This window comes from Bos grunniens, chromosome 9 (genome assembly GCF_055505025.1).
Source record: "Bos grunniens cultivar Pamir isolate PY7600 chromosome 9, Bosgru_T2T1.0, whole genome shotgun sequence".
In the NCBI taxonomy this organism is placed as follows: Eukaryota; Metazoa; Chordata; class Mammalia; order Artiodactyla; family Bovidae; genus Bos; species Bos grunniens.
The window spans coordinates 74,050,754-74,068,282 of record NC_141173.1 but is presented as its reverse complement, the minus strand read 5'-3'; the positions used below and the strand labels follow the sequence as shown (position 1 = coordinate 74,068,282).

The window sequence follows — 17,529 nt, the reverse complement described above, 5'->3', positions numbered from 1 at the left end:
AATGAGAACAAAATAGCTATATTTTCCCAGTAAAAAATATTTTCTCTGACTACTACTTTAATCTGTGTTTGATAATTTTTTAAAATATTTCTTGTTTCTGTTTATTTTCAGAATGACATCCCAATATCCCAGTATTTTTAGTTGTATATGATGTTTTTATATCCAGTGTTTTGGTGGGAAAGCTTAAGCCAGCCTTATGTCCTTGTTGTTCTTGACTAAACACTTTGTGACATCTTCACTTTTTGTTTCTAACTGCAGATTTCAGTGCGTATCCTACTGATGCTTAGATCATATGAATTACAAGTTATATTTTGTGATCAGTTTTGAAGTTTGAATTACCCCAACTGCTGATTTTGTTTTTCTAGTCTTGAACTTTAATTGGATATTTTAGTAATTTTGAACTTAGTCTATGACTCATCAACTAGATTTATATACTGTAGGCAGTCTCCAGTTTAGAAGTGAATTGTATTCTAAGTGTTTGTTTAGAACTGACAATAATTCTTGATAGATTAAATGCTGCCCAAGTGGTCCCTTTGCACATAAATCCACAAATACATATTTAATCCATATTGAAATTGAACAGCGTTACTTTTATATTATCTTTTATAACAAACTAATTTTCAAGTGGAAATACAATACTTTAAAGCCATATAGTAGGTCTTGTAGCGTGAACTAGATCTCCCTTTGTTGGATGATCAGGATTGTGACGTCTATTTATGATGTTATGATTTTAGGGGAAAAATATTCTATATTACAAGGTGATAGGGAAGGTAACAATTTTTAAATAGGTCTCTGTATTTCTGTTGTGATGGCTACTGGTCCGTCAGGCACATACCTGACAGGCACTTGCCCCATTGACTAAGGAAGTGTCACAGTCTCTGAGATTCAGAGAGCGGGACCAAGAAGACCCACTGTCCCTTCTGTTTTTGGCCATTAGCCTTTGGTAAAGAGACCCCATGGACTGTACCCTATCAGACTTCTCCATCCATGGGATTTTCCAGCAAGAATACTGGAGTGGGTTGCCATTTCCTTCTCCAGGGGGTAAAGAGACTAGTGCCTGCTTATTCATGGATGTTTTCCTAGTGCGGACAGTTGCTTGCACTAAGTGCATCTTCTGCACCAGCTGCTGTTTACTGATTGACTGCTGTCTTGGTAGCTCAGGTATGCTAAGTGTTTTTGGTCTATTTTCCAAGTGCAGAGCCATTTTTATTTGTGTTATGCTCAAATATTAATAGTATACTTTAAGAATAGAAATAATGTTGTAATTATATTCTAAATGATACAAAATACAAGATGTTTGAAATGACCATTTTTCCTCTTCACTTTTTTTGATTTTTTAAAAGAGCTGTTGTTCACAGATGTTTTTCTGTCTTGCATTTGGTTGGTCTTTTTGGTTATGGTTCTTCCCATTAATTGCAAAGAACAAGGTATCACTTCTGTACAGAACACTTTGCTTATCATTTCTTTCTTAGTTCTATCTTCTTCCTATTTCCTAGTTACTGAACTGGTATTCTAACCTCTTCCCACCCCCACCCCTGCCTTAGCTTTGAATCTTTCTTTCTTGAACTTTTCTTTCAGCCTTTTTCCCCCTCATATAAATAGTAATAACTGTTCCCAGTGTACTATATTTAATTTCTTGTGGTCAGTGGGAGATCATACAATTAATTGCCATACCAAGGGTAAAACTAGTCCAGTGCTTTTAAATATGTGGACCATTGCAAATTAGCAAGCACACAGTTATACACTGAGGAATAACTGTGTATCAGGTTTCTGTTTGGTGTTCATACAAGTGTATATTTACTTGTAAAATCAGTTTAGTAGTACCCTAGAAATTGTTTTCTATTTTATAAATGAAGGTAATGCTGACTAGATAGGGAGGGATTGATACAAATCCTTTATTAATTTTCTTTTGTAATTATATAAAGCTCAGTGTATGCAGTTGTATATTGTAATTTCAATTTCTAGGATGCAAAAGATTTGTCACATTTTGAATGTATGTATACATTTTTGTAAAAGCCACATCGGAATAAATTATAATTCTGGGGTTTTCTAAAATCAGGTGTGAAAACATCACAATTTATCCATTAGGATTTTTTATATAAGCTTAATATTTCAGAGTGATATTTTAATAATTTATGATAAAGGTTTCTGTAAACAAGTTGAAAAATGCACTACCTGGTTGTGCAGACTTTCTTTGAAGATATTTGTCATTTAGAATTCTTATTTTCCAAAAGGTAGAATTTGTATTTTTACTTTTGAGGACTCACATAGAAACATTCTTAAAGTATAGATTATGGTGAATATGGATAATATAATTGCAAAGGTGGCAGTGGAAAATAAAACATTTGATAAAGTACACATTTCTGATGTTGACATGCCTGGTTTATATGACTTAAAGGAAAGCATCCTTCTAGTTATAGGACATAGCTGGAGATGATCAAAGATGTGATTCTCAAATGGGATGGGAAAATGGGTACTTAAACACATAGTTATATTTATTGCAGTGTGTATGGGATGCATGACATTACACTCTCCGAAGCTGACATCTTTGTCTTCCTGATCCAAGCTGCGACCTCCTCCTGTTTCCTCTCTTTATTAGCAATATCAGCATCTTCCCAGTTGCTCAAGCCAGAAACCTGGGTAGCATCATCGTTGATTTTGCTCCCTCATTTACTTCTTATAATTGATTGTTGTTGTTTAGTTGCTAAATCGTGTCCAACTCTTTTGTGACCCCATGGACTGTATAGCCTGCCAGGCTCTTCTGTCCATTGGATTTTCCAGGCAAGAATACTGGAGTGGGTTGCCATTTCCTTTTCTGGGGAATTTTCCCGACCCAGAGATCAAATCCAAGTCTCCTGCCTTAGCAGGCAGATACTTTACCACTGAGGCCCCTGGGAAGCCCTGTAATTGATTCCAGTCCTATTGATTCTTCTTTACTAATAAGTAATTATATGTGTGTACATATACAGTGGATTGTTCTTATTTGTGGTAGTTATATTTTATAAAGTCATAAATGAGTGAACACTGAATGAAAGGCAGACACTGACTTAGCAAAAACTGAACCATTGCTCCCATAAGAAATACGAGGTTAGGTTCCTGTGATCCTCTGGTCACAACATTTTTGTCAAACAATCAATACATGACCTTGTTTTATGTATGTTTAAAGACACTTTGTTTAATATATATTATTCATATATTATTGATTCATTGAAATTGAACTCATAGCCAGTAGCACTATAACTTAATGCCTAACACTATCTATATGCATCTTTTTAATTTGTAAGGTGCATCACAGCTGCTTTGTGCTTAACACTAGACAGTGCTTCAGACTACTCTTGGGGACCATTTTAAACAGCAGAATCACCAACTGATATCACAGGGTGAAAAATGTGGCATTTAAGAGGTCATGAAAAAGGATACTGCTTTATGAGAGTTGAAACAAGAAGGCAGAATGCATATTATTTGACCTCAGTTGGGAACGTGCATGTTAGGCTAGTAAAATTTTTTACTGTTCTACACTGTCCACAAGAGACTGCAAAAGTGCTGAAAGTCATGGTTTTTAGTGATAGCTGAATCCATGAATATGGAATCCTCAAGTACAGATTGATTGTCCATTTTTTGATCCATAGTCTTTGCTCTTATTACTGACTGCTTTTTCTCTTAAAGACTATTAGCTTGGGCAGAATTCCTAAAATATTTAACTGGCTTCTTTACTTCTCAGTTAATTTTCTCTCAGACACTTTCTACAATACAGGTAGAGTGAATTTTCCAAAATGTAGTTCTAATTTTCTGTTGCCCTGTTTAAACCCTTCATTTTATTGTAAGACCTTTTGTCATCTGGTTTCTCTTTGTGTCACCCACTACCCAAATCCACCCAAGAACACCTACCTGAGTTTCCTCTGCTTCTATAGTGCTTTGCCCTTTCCCCTCCTGGCAATTAGATCTTGAGGCTGTGGTTTATATATCACTTTACTCCTAATCCTGGGATAGGGGAACCATCTTGTGTACCCATTATTCACCGTATTCCTTTTTACTTCCACCTCATGTAAAATCATAACCTCTGCCCCTTTCTCTGATAACCCTGCTTTACTGTTCCTCACAACCCTTATATCATCTGTCATTGTGTGTGCGCACAGTTTTATTTCCCTCCTGTTCTTTGTAATCCCCCTATCCCCCCACCACAGTGCAACTTCTATGAATGGAACGTCTTTATTGCTATATTCCCAGCTTAGAATAAATATATCTGGCACATACGTGTAGGAAAGAATTTAAAGTAAAAAGTGAGTTTCACTCTTAAATACTGTCCCACATCTTATTCCCCGAGAGGAAGCTGTAAAGCAAATCTGTAAAAAAATATTTTATATTTCTCTGGAACTATTTGTGTGTTAGACATATCAAATTTGTATACATATCATTATACAAATGGGAGGATACTGTAACACTTGAATATCTGTGTCACTTAGCATGCTAAGTATATTGCAGGTTTTTCCTTACCAGCATATAGACATCAATCTCATTCTTTTTAAAAGCCGTGTAGAATTCCATATGTTTATGCATTAAATAGTCCCTGTTAACATTTTCTTGCTATCACTACTGACTCCTGAATGAACATCCTATGTTTCTACTGATTGATTTTCTAGGCCCATAAGTATATACTTTAAAATTTTTGATAGATATTGTCTAATTGTCCTTAATAGAACCTGTGCTAATTTCCTTTCCACACAAGTTTATGAGTGCGTTTTGTTCAAATTCTCACAGATAGGATTATTGCTCTTTTGGGTATTATGCCAACCTGATAATTGGAAAGTATTCTTATCATTTGTTTATATGTCTTAAATGAGTGAAACTGACTACTTTGTCATACGTTTGAATCTATTTGTATTTCTTAGAACTACCTATTCCTAATCTTTTACGATTTTTCTGCTGGCTCTCCTTCATAATGACTTCTAGGAATATATGTGTTTGTGTATTTAATATATTTGATTTTTATATTTAAATTCTAAGAAAATCCTTTTGTTATGTGCATGGAAAATATTTTTTCTTTGTCATCTTTTAGATCATTTATAAGACAAATTGTTGATTTTATATATATAAATATTAACATTTTATATTAAAAGTTTCTAATTCATATTAAAATTTATAACAAATTAATAAACGATTAAATAATTTGATATTCATAATATAGAATATTTAATATTAATAATAAAGTATATTAAAGTTTACTAATCTTTTATGGGTTTTTGTTTGAAAGTTCTACTTTACTACAAGATAATTTTAAAAAAATTGCTTCTCTGTGTTTAGCAGGTTCTCTCTCTTTTTTTAAAAAAACATTTGAGTGTTTGATTTAGCTGCTATAGTGGGTAAGGAAGAAACATAGTTTCCAACATGTTTTCTTTTTCAATAGCTCCATTTTTCACAGTTACTTTTTGTTGTATTACATGTCCTTTTTCTTTTTTAACCTGATTTGAAATACCATCTTTGACGGATGCTAAATTTTCCTCTCTCCATCTGTTTTGCACTTTTTGAGACTCTGCGCTATTCTATTTCTTTGTCTTGTTCTGTGCCAGTATCAAATTTTCAATTACTGTAGCTTTATATTACTGTTAATTTTAAATATCCTATAGGCTGTCTTGTTTTTTAGTCTTCTTTTTCATTTAGTGTTGTTCATTTGCTAAGTTGTGTCCAACTCTTTGTCACCCCATGGACTGCAGCGTGCCAGGCTTCCCTGTCCATCACCATCTCCCAGAGTTTGCTTAAACTTATGTCCTTTGAATCAGTGATGCCATCCAACCATCTCATCCTCTGTTGTCCCCTTCTTATCCTGCCTTCAGTCTTTTCCAGCATCAGGGTCTTTTCCAGTGAATTGGCTCTTCACGTCATGTAGCCAAAGTATTGGAGATTCAACTTCAACATCAGTCCTTCCAATAAATATTCAGGGTTGATTTCTTTTAGGATTGACTAGTTTAGTCTCCTTGCTGTCCAAGGAACTCTTGAGAGTCTTTTCCAGCACCACAGTTCGAAGACATCAATTCTTGGGCACTCAGCCTTCTTCATGGTCCAACTTTTATATCAGTACATGACTCCTGGAGAGACCATACCTCTTACCGTATGGACCTCTATTGGCAAAGTGAAGTCTCTGCTTTTTAATACATTGTCTTAGTTTGTTATCGCTTTTCTTCCAAGGAGCAAGTGTCCCTTAATTTCATGTCCACAGTCTCCATCCGCAGTGATTTTGGAGCCCAAGAAAATAAAGTCTGTCCCAGTTTCCATTTTTTCCCCATCTATTTGCCAAGAAGTGATTGGAATAGGTGCTGTGATATTCCTTTTTTCAGTGTTGACTTATAAAAGCCAGCTTTTTCACTCTTCCTTTTTCCCCTTCATCAAGAGGCTCTTTAGTTCCTCTTTGCTTTCTGCCATAGGGTGATATCATCTGCATATTTGAAGTTGCTGAAATTTCTCCCAGCAATCTTGATTCCAGCTTGTGATTCATCCAGCCTGGCATTCCTACATGATGTACTCTGCATAGGAGTTAAATAAGGGTGACAATATAGAGCCTTGACATACCCCTTTCCCAATTTTGAACCAGTCCATTTCATGTCCAGTTCCAACTGTTGCCCCTTGACCTGCATACAGGAGGCAGGTAAGGTGGTCTGGTGTTCCCATCTCTTTAAGAATTTTCCACAGTTTATTGTGATCCACACAGTCAAAGGTGAGAAAAAAATAATCTGTCTTCATTAGGCACTAAACATTACATTATTAAATGGAGTTTCTAGTATTGGCCTAGTCTTGTAATACTGGAACATTCCTAATTGGTCGTGGTAAATTTTTTTTTTTAATGGAATGGATTTTATTTGAAAATATTTTATTTAAAATTGTTTTGTATGTTCATAAAATTATACAGTTGTGTGTATGTGTTGTTTGTCATGTTTTGGTTTCTCTTGTGATAGTTTTTTAGAGAATTTAGAATTTTCTTTATTCTTATAATTTGAAGGGCAGTGAAATTATTTGTTTTATGATAGGAATTATCTTTCTCAATATTCTAAGGTCAGCTTGGGAAGTCTTAATTTTCTGAAAATGATCTATTTCATCTGGTTGACAGATGATTTTGTTTTGCATTGTAGCAAACATTGTCTACTAGTAGTCATTTGCTGCTAAGTCGCTTCAGTCGTGTCCGAATCTGTGCGACCTCAAAGATGGCAGCCCACCAGGCTCCCCCATCCCTGGGATTCTCCAGGCAAGAACACTGGAGTGGGTTGCCATTTCCTTCTCCAGTGCATGAAAGTGAAAAGTGAAAGTGAAGTCGCTCAGTCGTGTCCGACTCCTAGCAACCCCATGGACTTCAGTCTACCAGGCTCCTCCATCCATGGGATTTTCCAGGCAAGAGTACTGGAGTGGGTGCCATTGCCTTCTCCAGTAGTCATTTATGAAATGTCAAACACAGAGAATAATGTATCAAGTACTTATGAACTTGCCATTTAGATTCAACAGAAGGTAGCATTTTGTATTACACATTTCTGGTATTTGTTTTTGTTCTAAGAAATATATTGTTAGATTGAAATCCGAGTCCTGCACTTGTCTTGTTTCTCCCTACTCCCTTGAAGTTGATATGCATTGTTCCCATTCTCTCTTTCTTAACTTTTGTCTCTATAGCTACTGTTTTTCTTATGAAAACTGTATTTGCTGTAACGTGGATTCTTTTAGTTACTATTTTCTGTGTTCTTTTAGAGCTATTGTTATTTTCTGGATAATCCCCATTTTAATTTTGATTTTCTTTTTAAGCCAAGAATCGAAGTGTTCTTTTTTTCTTAAATCCCAGTTTGCTGTGGGATTTTTATTTGCTATTTTTGTTATAATTTTTGATTTCATTGTGCTGTCATCAGAGAATGTGGTTGGTACATTTTACTTTTTGAAGTTTATTCAGTTTTTCTTTGTTGTCCAATGTAGTTTTATCGTTATTTCATAGGTTAATGTCAGTAATAAATTCTGTCTGACTAATCCAAAATACATTTCTGTTACTTTTCAAATTTTACAGAATAATAACATGTTACCATTTCTAAAAAATTTGTCAACTTTAAACAGTATGTATGTATGTGCTGCTCTCTCATGAAAGATGAAGAAATTGACACACATACTTCATCTCCTCTTATAATTTTTATTAATATTTTAAGTTTTTAGGGGAAGTATTTATACCTCTTTTTTAAACCTTATTAATTGAATTACTAACTTTAATCAGTTCTTTGATGAGTCCTTTAAAAGTTGAGCTCATCAGAGTTATACTTTTTCATACTTGACCTCTTCTCTCCTTTTATCTCCTGATGATTTTAGTCATGTTATTTAATGTAGTACCAAAAATTTTAACACTTTCCTTAGATTTTGTACTCAAATTTTCCTTAGTTTTTAACCAACTGTAGTTATATTAAGCTTGATTGGTTTCTCGTGGTTAGGCCTCTATTTATCACTTATTTGACATCTTTTCCATCTCTCACCTTTCCCTCTTCCCAAAATATTCATTTGAAATTTTCCCCCAAGTTGTTGAGTATATTAAAATGATACTGTGACGTATATCTGCATTAGAAATAATAGTCCTTGGTTTGTCTTTTTTTTCTGGAGGGTCTTGCAGACATTGCTCTACAGTTTTCTATCATATATACTTCTAGCATGGCTTTTTAAATTTCTGAAAGTAGTTGTATTTTTTGTTTGTTTTGATTTTTTTCAATCTGTATTTCTTGTAAGCTCTGCTGGCTTATTTTTTACTTTTTTCTTCTGTTTGTTTTTTATCATCTTTTCTTTTATTGTGTGTGTTTGTGTGTGTGTGTGTGTGTATGTGTAGGGAGGGTATGTTTTTTGAGGGGAAAAGTGAGAGAAACAGCTTTACTTTGTCTTTTTAACTGGATATATCTTTCCAACAAACCCACTCCAATATTCTTGCCTGGGAAATCTCGTAGACAGAGGAGTCTGGTGGGCTACAGTCCATGGGGTCTCAGAAGAGTCAGGCTTAGCAACTAAATAACAACAGTCTTCCCAGCAACACTTGATTAGATTAAATGCCCCAAACAGCTGTGAAGCTAGATAACTTGAGAAGTTTGTGAATAATTTCTTTTCGGGTATGTGATAGGACAGACCTTGTTCCAAAAGCTTTGATGCTTAGGTATAATAATTCCCCTGACCATAGCATCCTGTCTTTGTGGTGACATACCACTGAAGTCTAGGAGAAAGCTTTTTTTTATTACGCTTATTTGGGAGTATGTATAGACACACATATGTTTTGGCTGCACTGGGCCCTCTGAGGTGTGCATGCGCTTTGTTGCGGCACACCGGGCCTTCTCTAGTTGTAGCACTTGAGCTCTAGCGTGCTTGGGCTCAGTGGTTGTAGCATTGAGTATGATGGGCTTAGTTGCCTAATCAGGGATCAAACCCATATCCCTTGCATTGGAAGGTGGATTCTTAACCACTCTACTAACAGGGAAATCCCTCAGTATATTTGTATTCTTAGAATTTTGGAATGAGAACTTAATGTCTATGTGAAAATTAACCTTTTATCCTGTAATAAGTTAGAACTCTTCAATTTCTAAGGTGATGTATTAAATATTTATGTGTCTCCTTAACTTAGACAACATTTGAGTTCATTTTATAAGCATATGTAATATTGAACCTAGTATAAATAACCTTAGATTAGGTTATCATATAATTTTGCTATACATTTGTATGGGTGAACTGCCAAAGGAGTATATATTTAGGGATTAAAATCATGGGACAATCTGTTTTCTGTTGATAGTTTTTTGTCACCTTAAACCTACCAGGAGGGGAGGGATTCACTACCAAACTATAAAACTAAGTAGCATTTTTTTTTCCATAAAGAAATCCAGAAATTGAAATGTACGTATTATTATTGTTTGAAAGGAAAATTCTGGGCAGAAGAATCTTACTATTTATGCTCTAAAATTTTATAATTAGTCAACCAACTTAGAAGAGAAAGTTTTCGACACAATGAACGCTTCTTTGTAAAATTAAGCATTTTAACTCTTTTGATTGCTGTTGAGGCTTTTTCTAACACTGGGTTTATTTAGATTATTTTAGAAAAATACTTGGTCTAAAAATAAGTAAACATTAAAGAAAAAGTAGTTGGTCCACAAATAGGAGGGAATCACGCATAATTTAAATTTAACATTTTAGGTACTTCCCTGGCCAAGCAGTGGTTAAGACTCCACATTTCCACTGCAGGGGCACAGGTTTGATTCCTGGTCACAGACTTACGTAAGAGCCTACATGCCATGTGGTGTGGCCAAAAAAATATGTTTAGCATTTATATGGTTCTTAGAATTGGTATGTCCATTGCATTAATCATAGCTTTAAGAAAAGTCATTGTTTACAAGTGTTGGAGGGTTTGGAGAAATATATTTGATTTCCTTATTTGGAGAAATATACTTGAATACTAAAAAATTTGTCTTGAGTAGAATTGGTTTGCTCATACTGTTTAGAAACCTCTTATGTATCATTTTCCTTTCCCTTTTGAATTTATTCTGGTTTTACCTTTCAAGTGAAGTTTTCATTTACAAAATAGAGCCTAATTTTACATGAGGATATAGTTAATTTGCAGGCATTGTTTTGCTAGTTTTATAGTATTAATAGTCTCTTAAACAAATGTCATGTAGTGTATATCTACTATAGTGTGTATTACTATTTGAGTATCTATGAAGTGTTATTTGTAACTGTACCCAGATGATGATTAGCATAGTCTGGCCTTGCTTCTCAGTGGCAGATTGTTCCCTAGAGAAGATTACAAGAAATTAGAGATAAAGCAGAGCTGTAGACCCTTGCAATGAGGCCTTTTTTTTTTTTTTTAAACTTACTGTGCTTTATTTGTCTCTCTCTTCAGCATAACCTAAGTAACTAAATAGACATAATAGTGACATTAAATTTTTAGGAGGATATGTAACCTCTTTTTCTCCCTTCTCAGGTCAAATATATTATGAGATTTTAATCCTTGAAGTAAAGACTATGATTAACTTGAAAAGTGTACCTTACAAAGAAAAATTACTAATACAGCATGTTATGAACAGTTCTGAATCTATATGAACTTTTCATGAATGTACTTAAATATATATTTTATTTTGCTTTAATCTTTTTATAGGGAGTTATATTTAGCTGGAATTTTTTGATTTCATCTTTTAAGTATATTTTTCTTTGAAGAGTCTTCTCATTAATTTTTCACTGAGTAATTTTATTGAAGCAGTTAGAAGAATTTTATACTTGCACAGAAAGCTTCAGAACTAATTGGCTTTCTGCTTTAAAATTATGTGGGCTTCTAAAGGAAGTGGTTTATTTCAGTTAAAAACTTAAGTAGTTCAGAATGTTCTCAGATATGTCTTAAGATTCTCTTTGTGTATACACCTACACTGGAAAAACTGAAGCACTAATTGCTTAATTTAAAAATAATTTGCTTTAGACTCTCAAAACAGCCTGTCTTCTTTGTATAGCCAGTACCATGTAAGAATTGCATGAATGTTAAATAGAGTTTTCTTTTCATCCTAATTACCTTGTTTTTTTTAAACCATAGAAATTATAATCAGATTACATATATTTGTATATACTTTCTTGTTTCATTCCAAGGCAATTATAAATCCTTTTAAATATTTTTTTCAGAGAAAGAATTGCTAAGTATTTAGCTAGGGATTAGGATGGATTAGAATGGGAACTGATAAATACAGTTCAATTTAGCTAGCATTTATTGCATGTTCACTTTTTGGCAGAAAAATATGGTAGCCACTGGGGACATAGATTTATACCCTAGACTTTTCCTTAGAATTTTATAGTAGTCCCTCAGGAGCTAAGTCTGATTTAATAGAAGCACCAGATATAGCCAAGGTGTTTTCCCGTGGCTGTGTTGGAAAGTGTTCTGTTCTGGAAGCTGCCACTTCTCAAGGGGAGATAGGGAAGTGAATTAATGCATTGAAGGTAAACTTTGTGTCAGGCTTTGTATATATTTTATTTGGTTTTTATAAGAATCCGTGAGGTAGGTGGAAGAAACTGAGGCTTATATGAAATAAATAATTTGCCATACTTCACAGCTATTAAGAGCAAATTGTAACTCAAATTGAGTTCTTTCGGACTTGGACATCCTTTAAGAATTTTTTTTATTTTGATTTATTTAAAATTGAAGTATAGTTAATTTACAGTGTTGTGTTAGTTGAACACACTTTTCATTGTTATATATTACTTGCAACAAGTTTTTATATTGTAAATTTAATCTTGTTTTGTGGTTCTTTGTGTAACTTAAGAATAAAATTAAATCTCTTGTTGGGGGAATCAGCTTTATCATCAGTGAGGTACTTCAAAATTATTTTCAACTATTTTTCTACTATATTACTTAGAGGTTTTGGAATAGCTATATAGAGAATTGATAACAGTTTCTAAATCCTTGTAAATTAGTGGTCATATAATATGAAGTCCTTTTGTAGTTCATTAAATTTTAAGTCACTGTGTTGTCTTTGATTCCTTAAGCAAACCAACAATTCTGTTTGATTTAAAAATCCTGAAGAATTTTATTTTTTAAATAGTTGTTAGCTTGGTGCCATCTTTAAGCACATGCTTAAATAATACATGATAGTGTTTATTGAGTAAAACTAGAAAGTCCAAATGAGCCAGTGGATACTTAATCCCTTTATTCAGAATTCAGAACTATTCGTATTTTGATGCATTTACACAGTAATGGTAGGCAATATCGATGAGCACTTCAGTTCAATTCAGTCGCTCAGTTGTGTCCGACTCATGAACTCATGAACTCATGAACTCATGTGTAACCTCATGAACCACAGCATGCCAGGCCTCCCTGTCCATCACCAACTCCTGGAGTCTACCTAAACCCATGCCCATCGAGTCGATGATGCCATCCAACCATCTCATTCTCTGTTGTCCCCTTCTCCTTCTGCCCTCAATCCCTCCCAGCATCAGGGTCTTTTCCAGTGAGTCAGCTCTTCGCATCAGGTGGCCAAAGTATTGGAGTTTCAGCTTCAACATCAGTCCTTCCAATGAACACCCAGGACTGGTCTCCTTTAGGATGGACTGGTTGGATCTCCTTGCAGTCCAAGGGACTCTCAAGAGTCTTCTCCAAAACCACAGTTCAAAAGCATCAGTTCTGTGCTCAGCTTTCTTTAGAGTCCAACTCTCACATCCATACAGGACCACTGAAAAACACTTACTACACACCAAATATTGTACTAAACTCTTTATACTGATTCATTTATCACATTTAATGTACTCAATTTTTAATAAATCATGTCGAGTAGGGGTGTTCTTTTTTTTTTAATCCTAGTGTCACCAGGAGGCTCTGAGGCTGAAAATGGCTAAACACCGTACCCAGGGCCATAAAACTAGTGAATGGTGGAGCCAAAATTCAGAATAAAATGCTTCTAATATACTAAAGTCCTCTTTTATAGTTTGTGTATGTTTTTCTTCATATAGGACATATTAGTTCTTTTTTTAAAAAATGGGGCCACTTCATTTTTTAACCCATTTAACTTAATCATGTACTACAGACTTAAAAATTTTCTTTACTTTGGTAAATTCTGTTTTCAATTGTGGTAAAATACAGATAGCATGAAATTTATTCACTGTTTTTAAGCATATAGTTCAGTAGTATTAAGTATATTCACATTATTATGCCACCAGTCTCCAGAACTTTTCCGTCTTATAAACTGAAACTCAGTACTCATTTAACAACTCTACATTTTCCCCTTCTCAAGTCCCTAGCAACTACTCAGACCTTTGTTGGTATGCCAATAAATTTAGGCTGCATAATATTATTATTTTATCTAACTAAACAGCTATTGTAGGACTTAAGTTTTTCAATGTAATTTTACCAAAAATACTTCAGTAAACATTTTTGTGCATTTTTTTTCAATTATTTTATAAAAGGTTTTTTAAGAATAATATTGCTAGATAAAAAGGTATAGACAGTTTCAATGCTTTAGTACATACTGTGAAGTTACTTTCAGGAAGATTATACTAATTTATTTCTTTCATTTAATTGTTAATCATAATAGCATTGATAGCATTATTGTATAAAGGAAGGATTTTATATTCTTATTGATGTTTTCATTCATTAATAGAGTAGATAAGAGAGAGAGATTATTCCTTTGGTGGGAGGGAGGAGCTATGATAAGAGTCATTTTTGTGTCCCTAAAAATTGTATCCATGGTGCCTGTGTCTAAAATGTCATTTATTCCCTGTTGGCTCAGACGGTAAAGGATCTGCCTGCAATGCAGGAGAGCCGGGTTTGATCCCTGAGTCAGGATCATCCCCTGGAGAAGGAACTTCAGTATTCTTGTCTGGAGAATTCCAGAGGAGCCTGGCGGGCTACAGTCCATGGGGTCACAAAGAGTCAGACACGACTAAGTGACTAACACTTGTACTTCACTTTCACTCATAAGAAGATAGTACCTAACTTTAGAAGTTCAGATGGTGCCAGTGGTAGAGAATCTGCTTGCCAGTGGAGGAGATGCAAGAGACACAGGTACAATCCTTGGTTCGGGAAGACCCCCTGGAGTAGGAAATGGCACTCCACTCCAGTATTCTTGCCTGGAAAGTTCCACAGGCAGAGGAGCCTGGTGGGTCACAGTGCATTGGGCCGCAAAGAGTCAGACATGACTGAGCGAGCACACACTCATAAGTAAAATAACCCATGTAATAAAATTGGCACAGTGTCTGGCACATAAAGAATGCTCAACAAGTGATAATTGAACTTGGTTCAAAGAAATAAAGTGTTTTCTTACTACTATCTAAGGAACAAGTGCCTTAAAAAGTGATTATATAGTAAAGTCTAATTCATTAGGGACTTATATTTACTTCCGCTGAGTTTTTTGGTTTTTTAAAGTCATTCATGACTTTATGTAAAGCCCTTACTTTTTATGTAAGCCCTTTTTGGGAGATGACTTATCTTCTCTCTTAGCCATTTTTAACAGCCTGATATAAATTCTTCCATGTATTTCTTTATTTTCACATAATCATATATAAAAATAAACACATACGTAGAGGGATTTTTCATTACTATTATAAAAAAGAAAAGAAGTACTATACTTTTCATTTTCCTTGTCATGCACTATTAACTGGAGTATTTCCAATGTAGTCTTTTGTTGTTGTTGTTGTTTAGTCGCCAAGTCATGTCAGACTCTTTTGTGACTCCATAGACTGTAGCCCTTCAAGCTTGCTTGTTCTTGGGATTTCCCAGGCAATAATATGAGAGTGGGTTGACATTTCCTTCTCCAGGGTTTCTTCCCTACTTAGGGATCAAACCTGGGTCTCCTGCATCGGCAGGTGGATTCTTTACCACTAAGCCACCAGGGAAGCCCATTCTTTTGGTAATTACGTCATATTCTGTGGGATGGCTATGCTATCATTTAGTCAGTATATTGCATACTGAAGGATATTAGTTTTATTTCCAGTTTTTGTTTCTGTGAACTATTCTGTTTATAGAACATCTGTGTACATATCCTTAGAAACTGGGGCTCTTGATTCTGTGAGAGATCCCTGTGGTGGAATTGCTGGGTTTAAAGGTATACTGCTTGCTTTCCAATAGATACAGCCTTTGCTAAATGAGTGGTGGTATGGTTCATCCCTCCCCTCAGCAGTTAGTGTCATTATTTATCTTGATTTTGGACAGTCTGACAGGTAAGAAATTAATGTCTCATTGCTTCGTTAATGAAGTTGAATATGTTTTCATATATTCACTTGCCGTTAAACTTGTTCTGTGAATTGCTAGTTTTGTATATTTTACCCATTTTTAATTAGGTTGTCTTTTTCTTATTAAAATATTTTTATATTACAGATATTAATCTTTTATTAGCATATACATTGTAAATGTTTCCAGTCTTTTCATTTTCTTTATTTATGGTCTCTTTCTACAGAAAAATTTAAAACTTCATATGGTTCTGTTTAAACAGGTTGCAGTCTTGGATTAAAAAAAAAAATCAAGCCTAAGTTGTATATATTCTGTTTTCTTTCGGGAAAATTATATGAGTTTAAGACTTAATTCCTCTAAAATTTGTCTTTGTGTGAAGTGTAAAAAAATAGTTGAACTTGTATTTTCTTTCAGATTTTCATTAGAATTGAAAAGATTCATCAGATTGTATGCTCTGACTGGTAGCATGGGATATAGCAGAAAAGGATGATAGCGCTTGAATTAAATTAATACTGTTTTGTAACCTAGGTCTTTCATTTGGTATCTGCATGACCTTAGTAAAATTACTGGATTTCTCTGAGACATGAATTTTTCTTTGAAATGGTAAAAATATTCTCTGTCTTGAAGTATTAAGATGATTCATCTTTAACCCAGCTTGTTCCATGTAGCAGTCTCTTAAAACATTAGTTTCCCTTTCCTTTCCTTTGCTAATTGCTTGAAAGTTCATTACATTCGTTATTATGGAGTCATTTTTGGATATTGGATAATATTGGATTTTACCAAGTTTTCTTATTTAGGAATGACTGCCCCACTTTTGGATTCACGATGATGTTTGGAGATGGTTATGACTCATTGCATATCTTTTTTAAAAAAAATTATAGTTAATTTACAATGTTGCATTGGTTTCAGGTGTACAGCGAAGCAATTCAGTTTTTTATATATATATATGTATATATATATTCATTTTCAGATTATTTTTCCTTGTAGATTATTACAAGATACTGAGTATAGTTCCCTGTACTGTACAGTGATGTTCTAGGCAAGAATACTGGAGTGGGTTGCCATTTGCTCTTCTAGGGGATAGAACTCTTATTGCTCCTAATATAATTTAAATTAATTGCATATATTAGATTATAAAATTTTGTGAATACTACTTCAAAGCATATAATCCAGCCTAATATAAAGTTGAAATCTGTTCATCAAAAGTTTTTAATTTTTAAGATTACTGGCTCAATGATACTTATAGAAAATCGAAAGCTGATCCCAATGAATATTTTTTAGGATAAAACATTTTTTTCTTCTATATCATAGGAGATGGATACAGAGTGATGGATTTGATGAGGCAGGTTATGCTATATGAAGGATATCTTAAAATGAAAAAATAATTTATACTGAACAAATCACAGTGTGGTTGTAATATTGAAGAAAGTGATTTATTCTCTGTAGCTTAGTTGTGCTTTCTAAATGTATATCTAGTAACTAGAATTTATATGTGTACCCAGATTCAATGAAATGATTTTCTATTTGAAGTAATTTTTCATTGAAAATTTAACACACTTTCTTTGAAAATCTTTTTTTTTGCATGTGTTTCTGTATTGAAACACTTATAGGAACTATAATGATTCATGGCAAAAAATGTATTTACCTGGAAAACCTCAGTTTAAAAAAAACCTAAAAAATATATATTTTAAAACTCTAGATGTTTTGATTTGAATGATTTTAAATTGTAAATTTCTGTCTTAATCATATAAATATGAAAAATAATTTCTTCCTTTTAAAGTTTCTCGAATCTCCATTAACTTATTTTCCTAAATATTAATGTAGTAAAAGGGGAAAAAGTCACTTATGATTTT

At 33.9% G+C, this 17,529-nt stretch overlaps 1 protein-coding gene across 9 annotated transcripts in view; it reads left to right on the top strand.

Annotated features, from left to right (window-relative positions):
• Positions 1-17,529, top strand: part of HBS1L (HBS1 like translational GTPase) — an 85,880-nt gene that overhangs the window by 22,939 nt on the left and 45,412 nt on the right. The window contains exon 5 of one of the 9 annotated variants that reach the window (XM_086316572.1): positions 7,122-8,002. The exons of 7 other annotated variants lie outside the window; for them this stretch is intronic. In XM_086316572.1, coding sequence (XP_086172698.1) covers positions 7,122-7,138 — 17 coding nt within the window. In that variant the 3' untranslated portion in view covers positions 7,139-8,002. Of the gene's footprint in view, positions 1-124; positions 1,162-7,121; positions 8,003-17,529 lie in introns of those variants that run through there. One more of the 9 variants, XM_086316568.1, reaches the window with a different exon arrangement.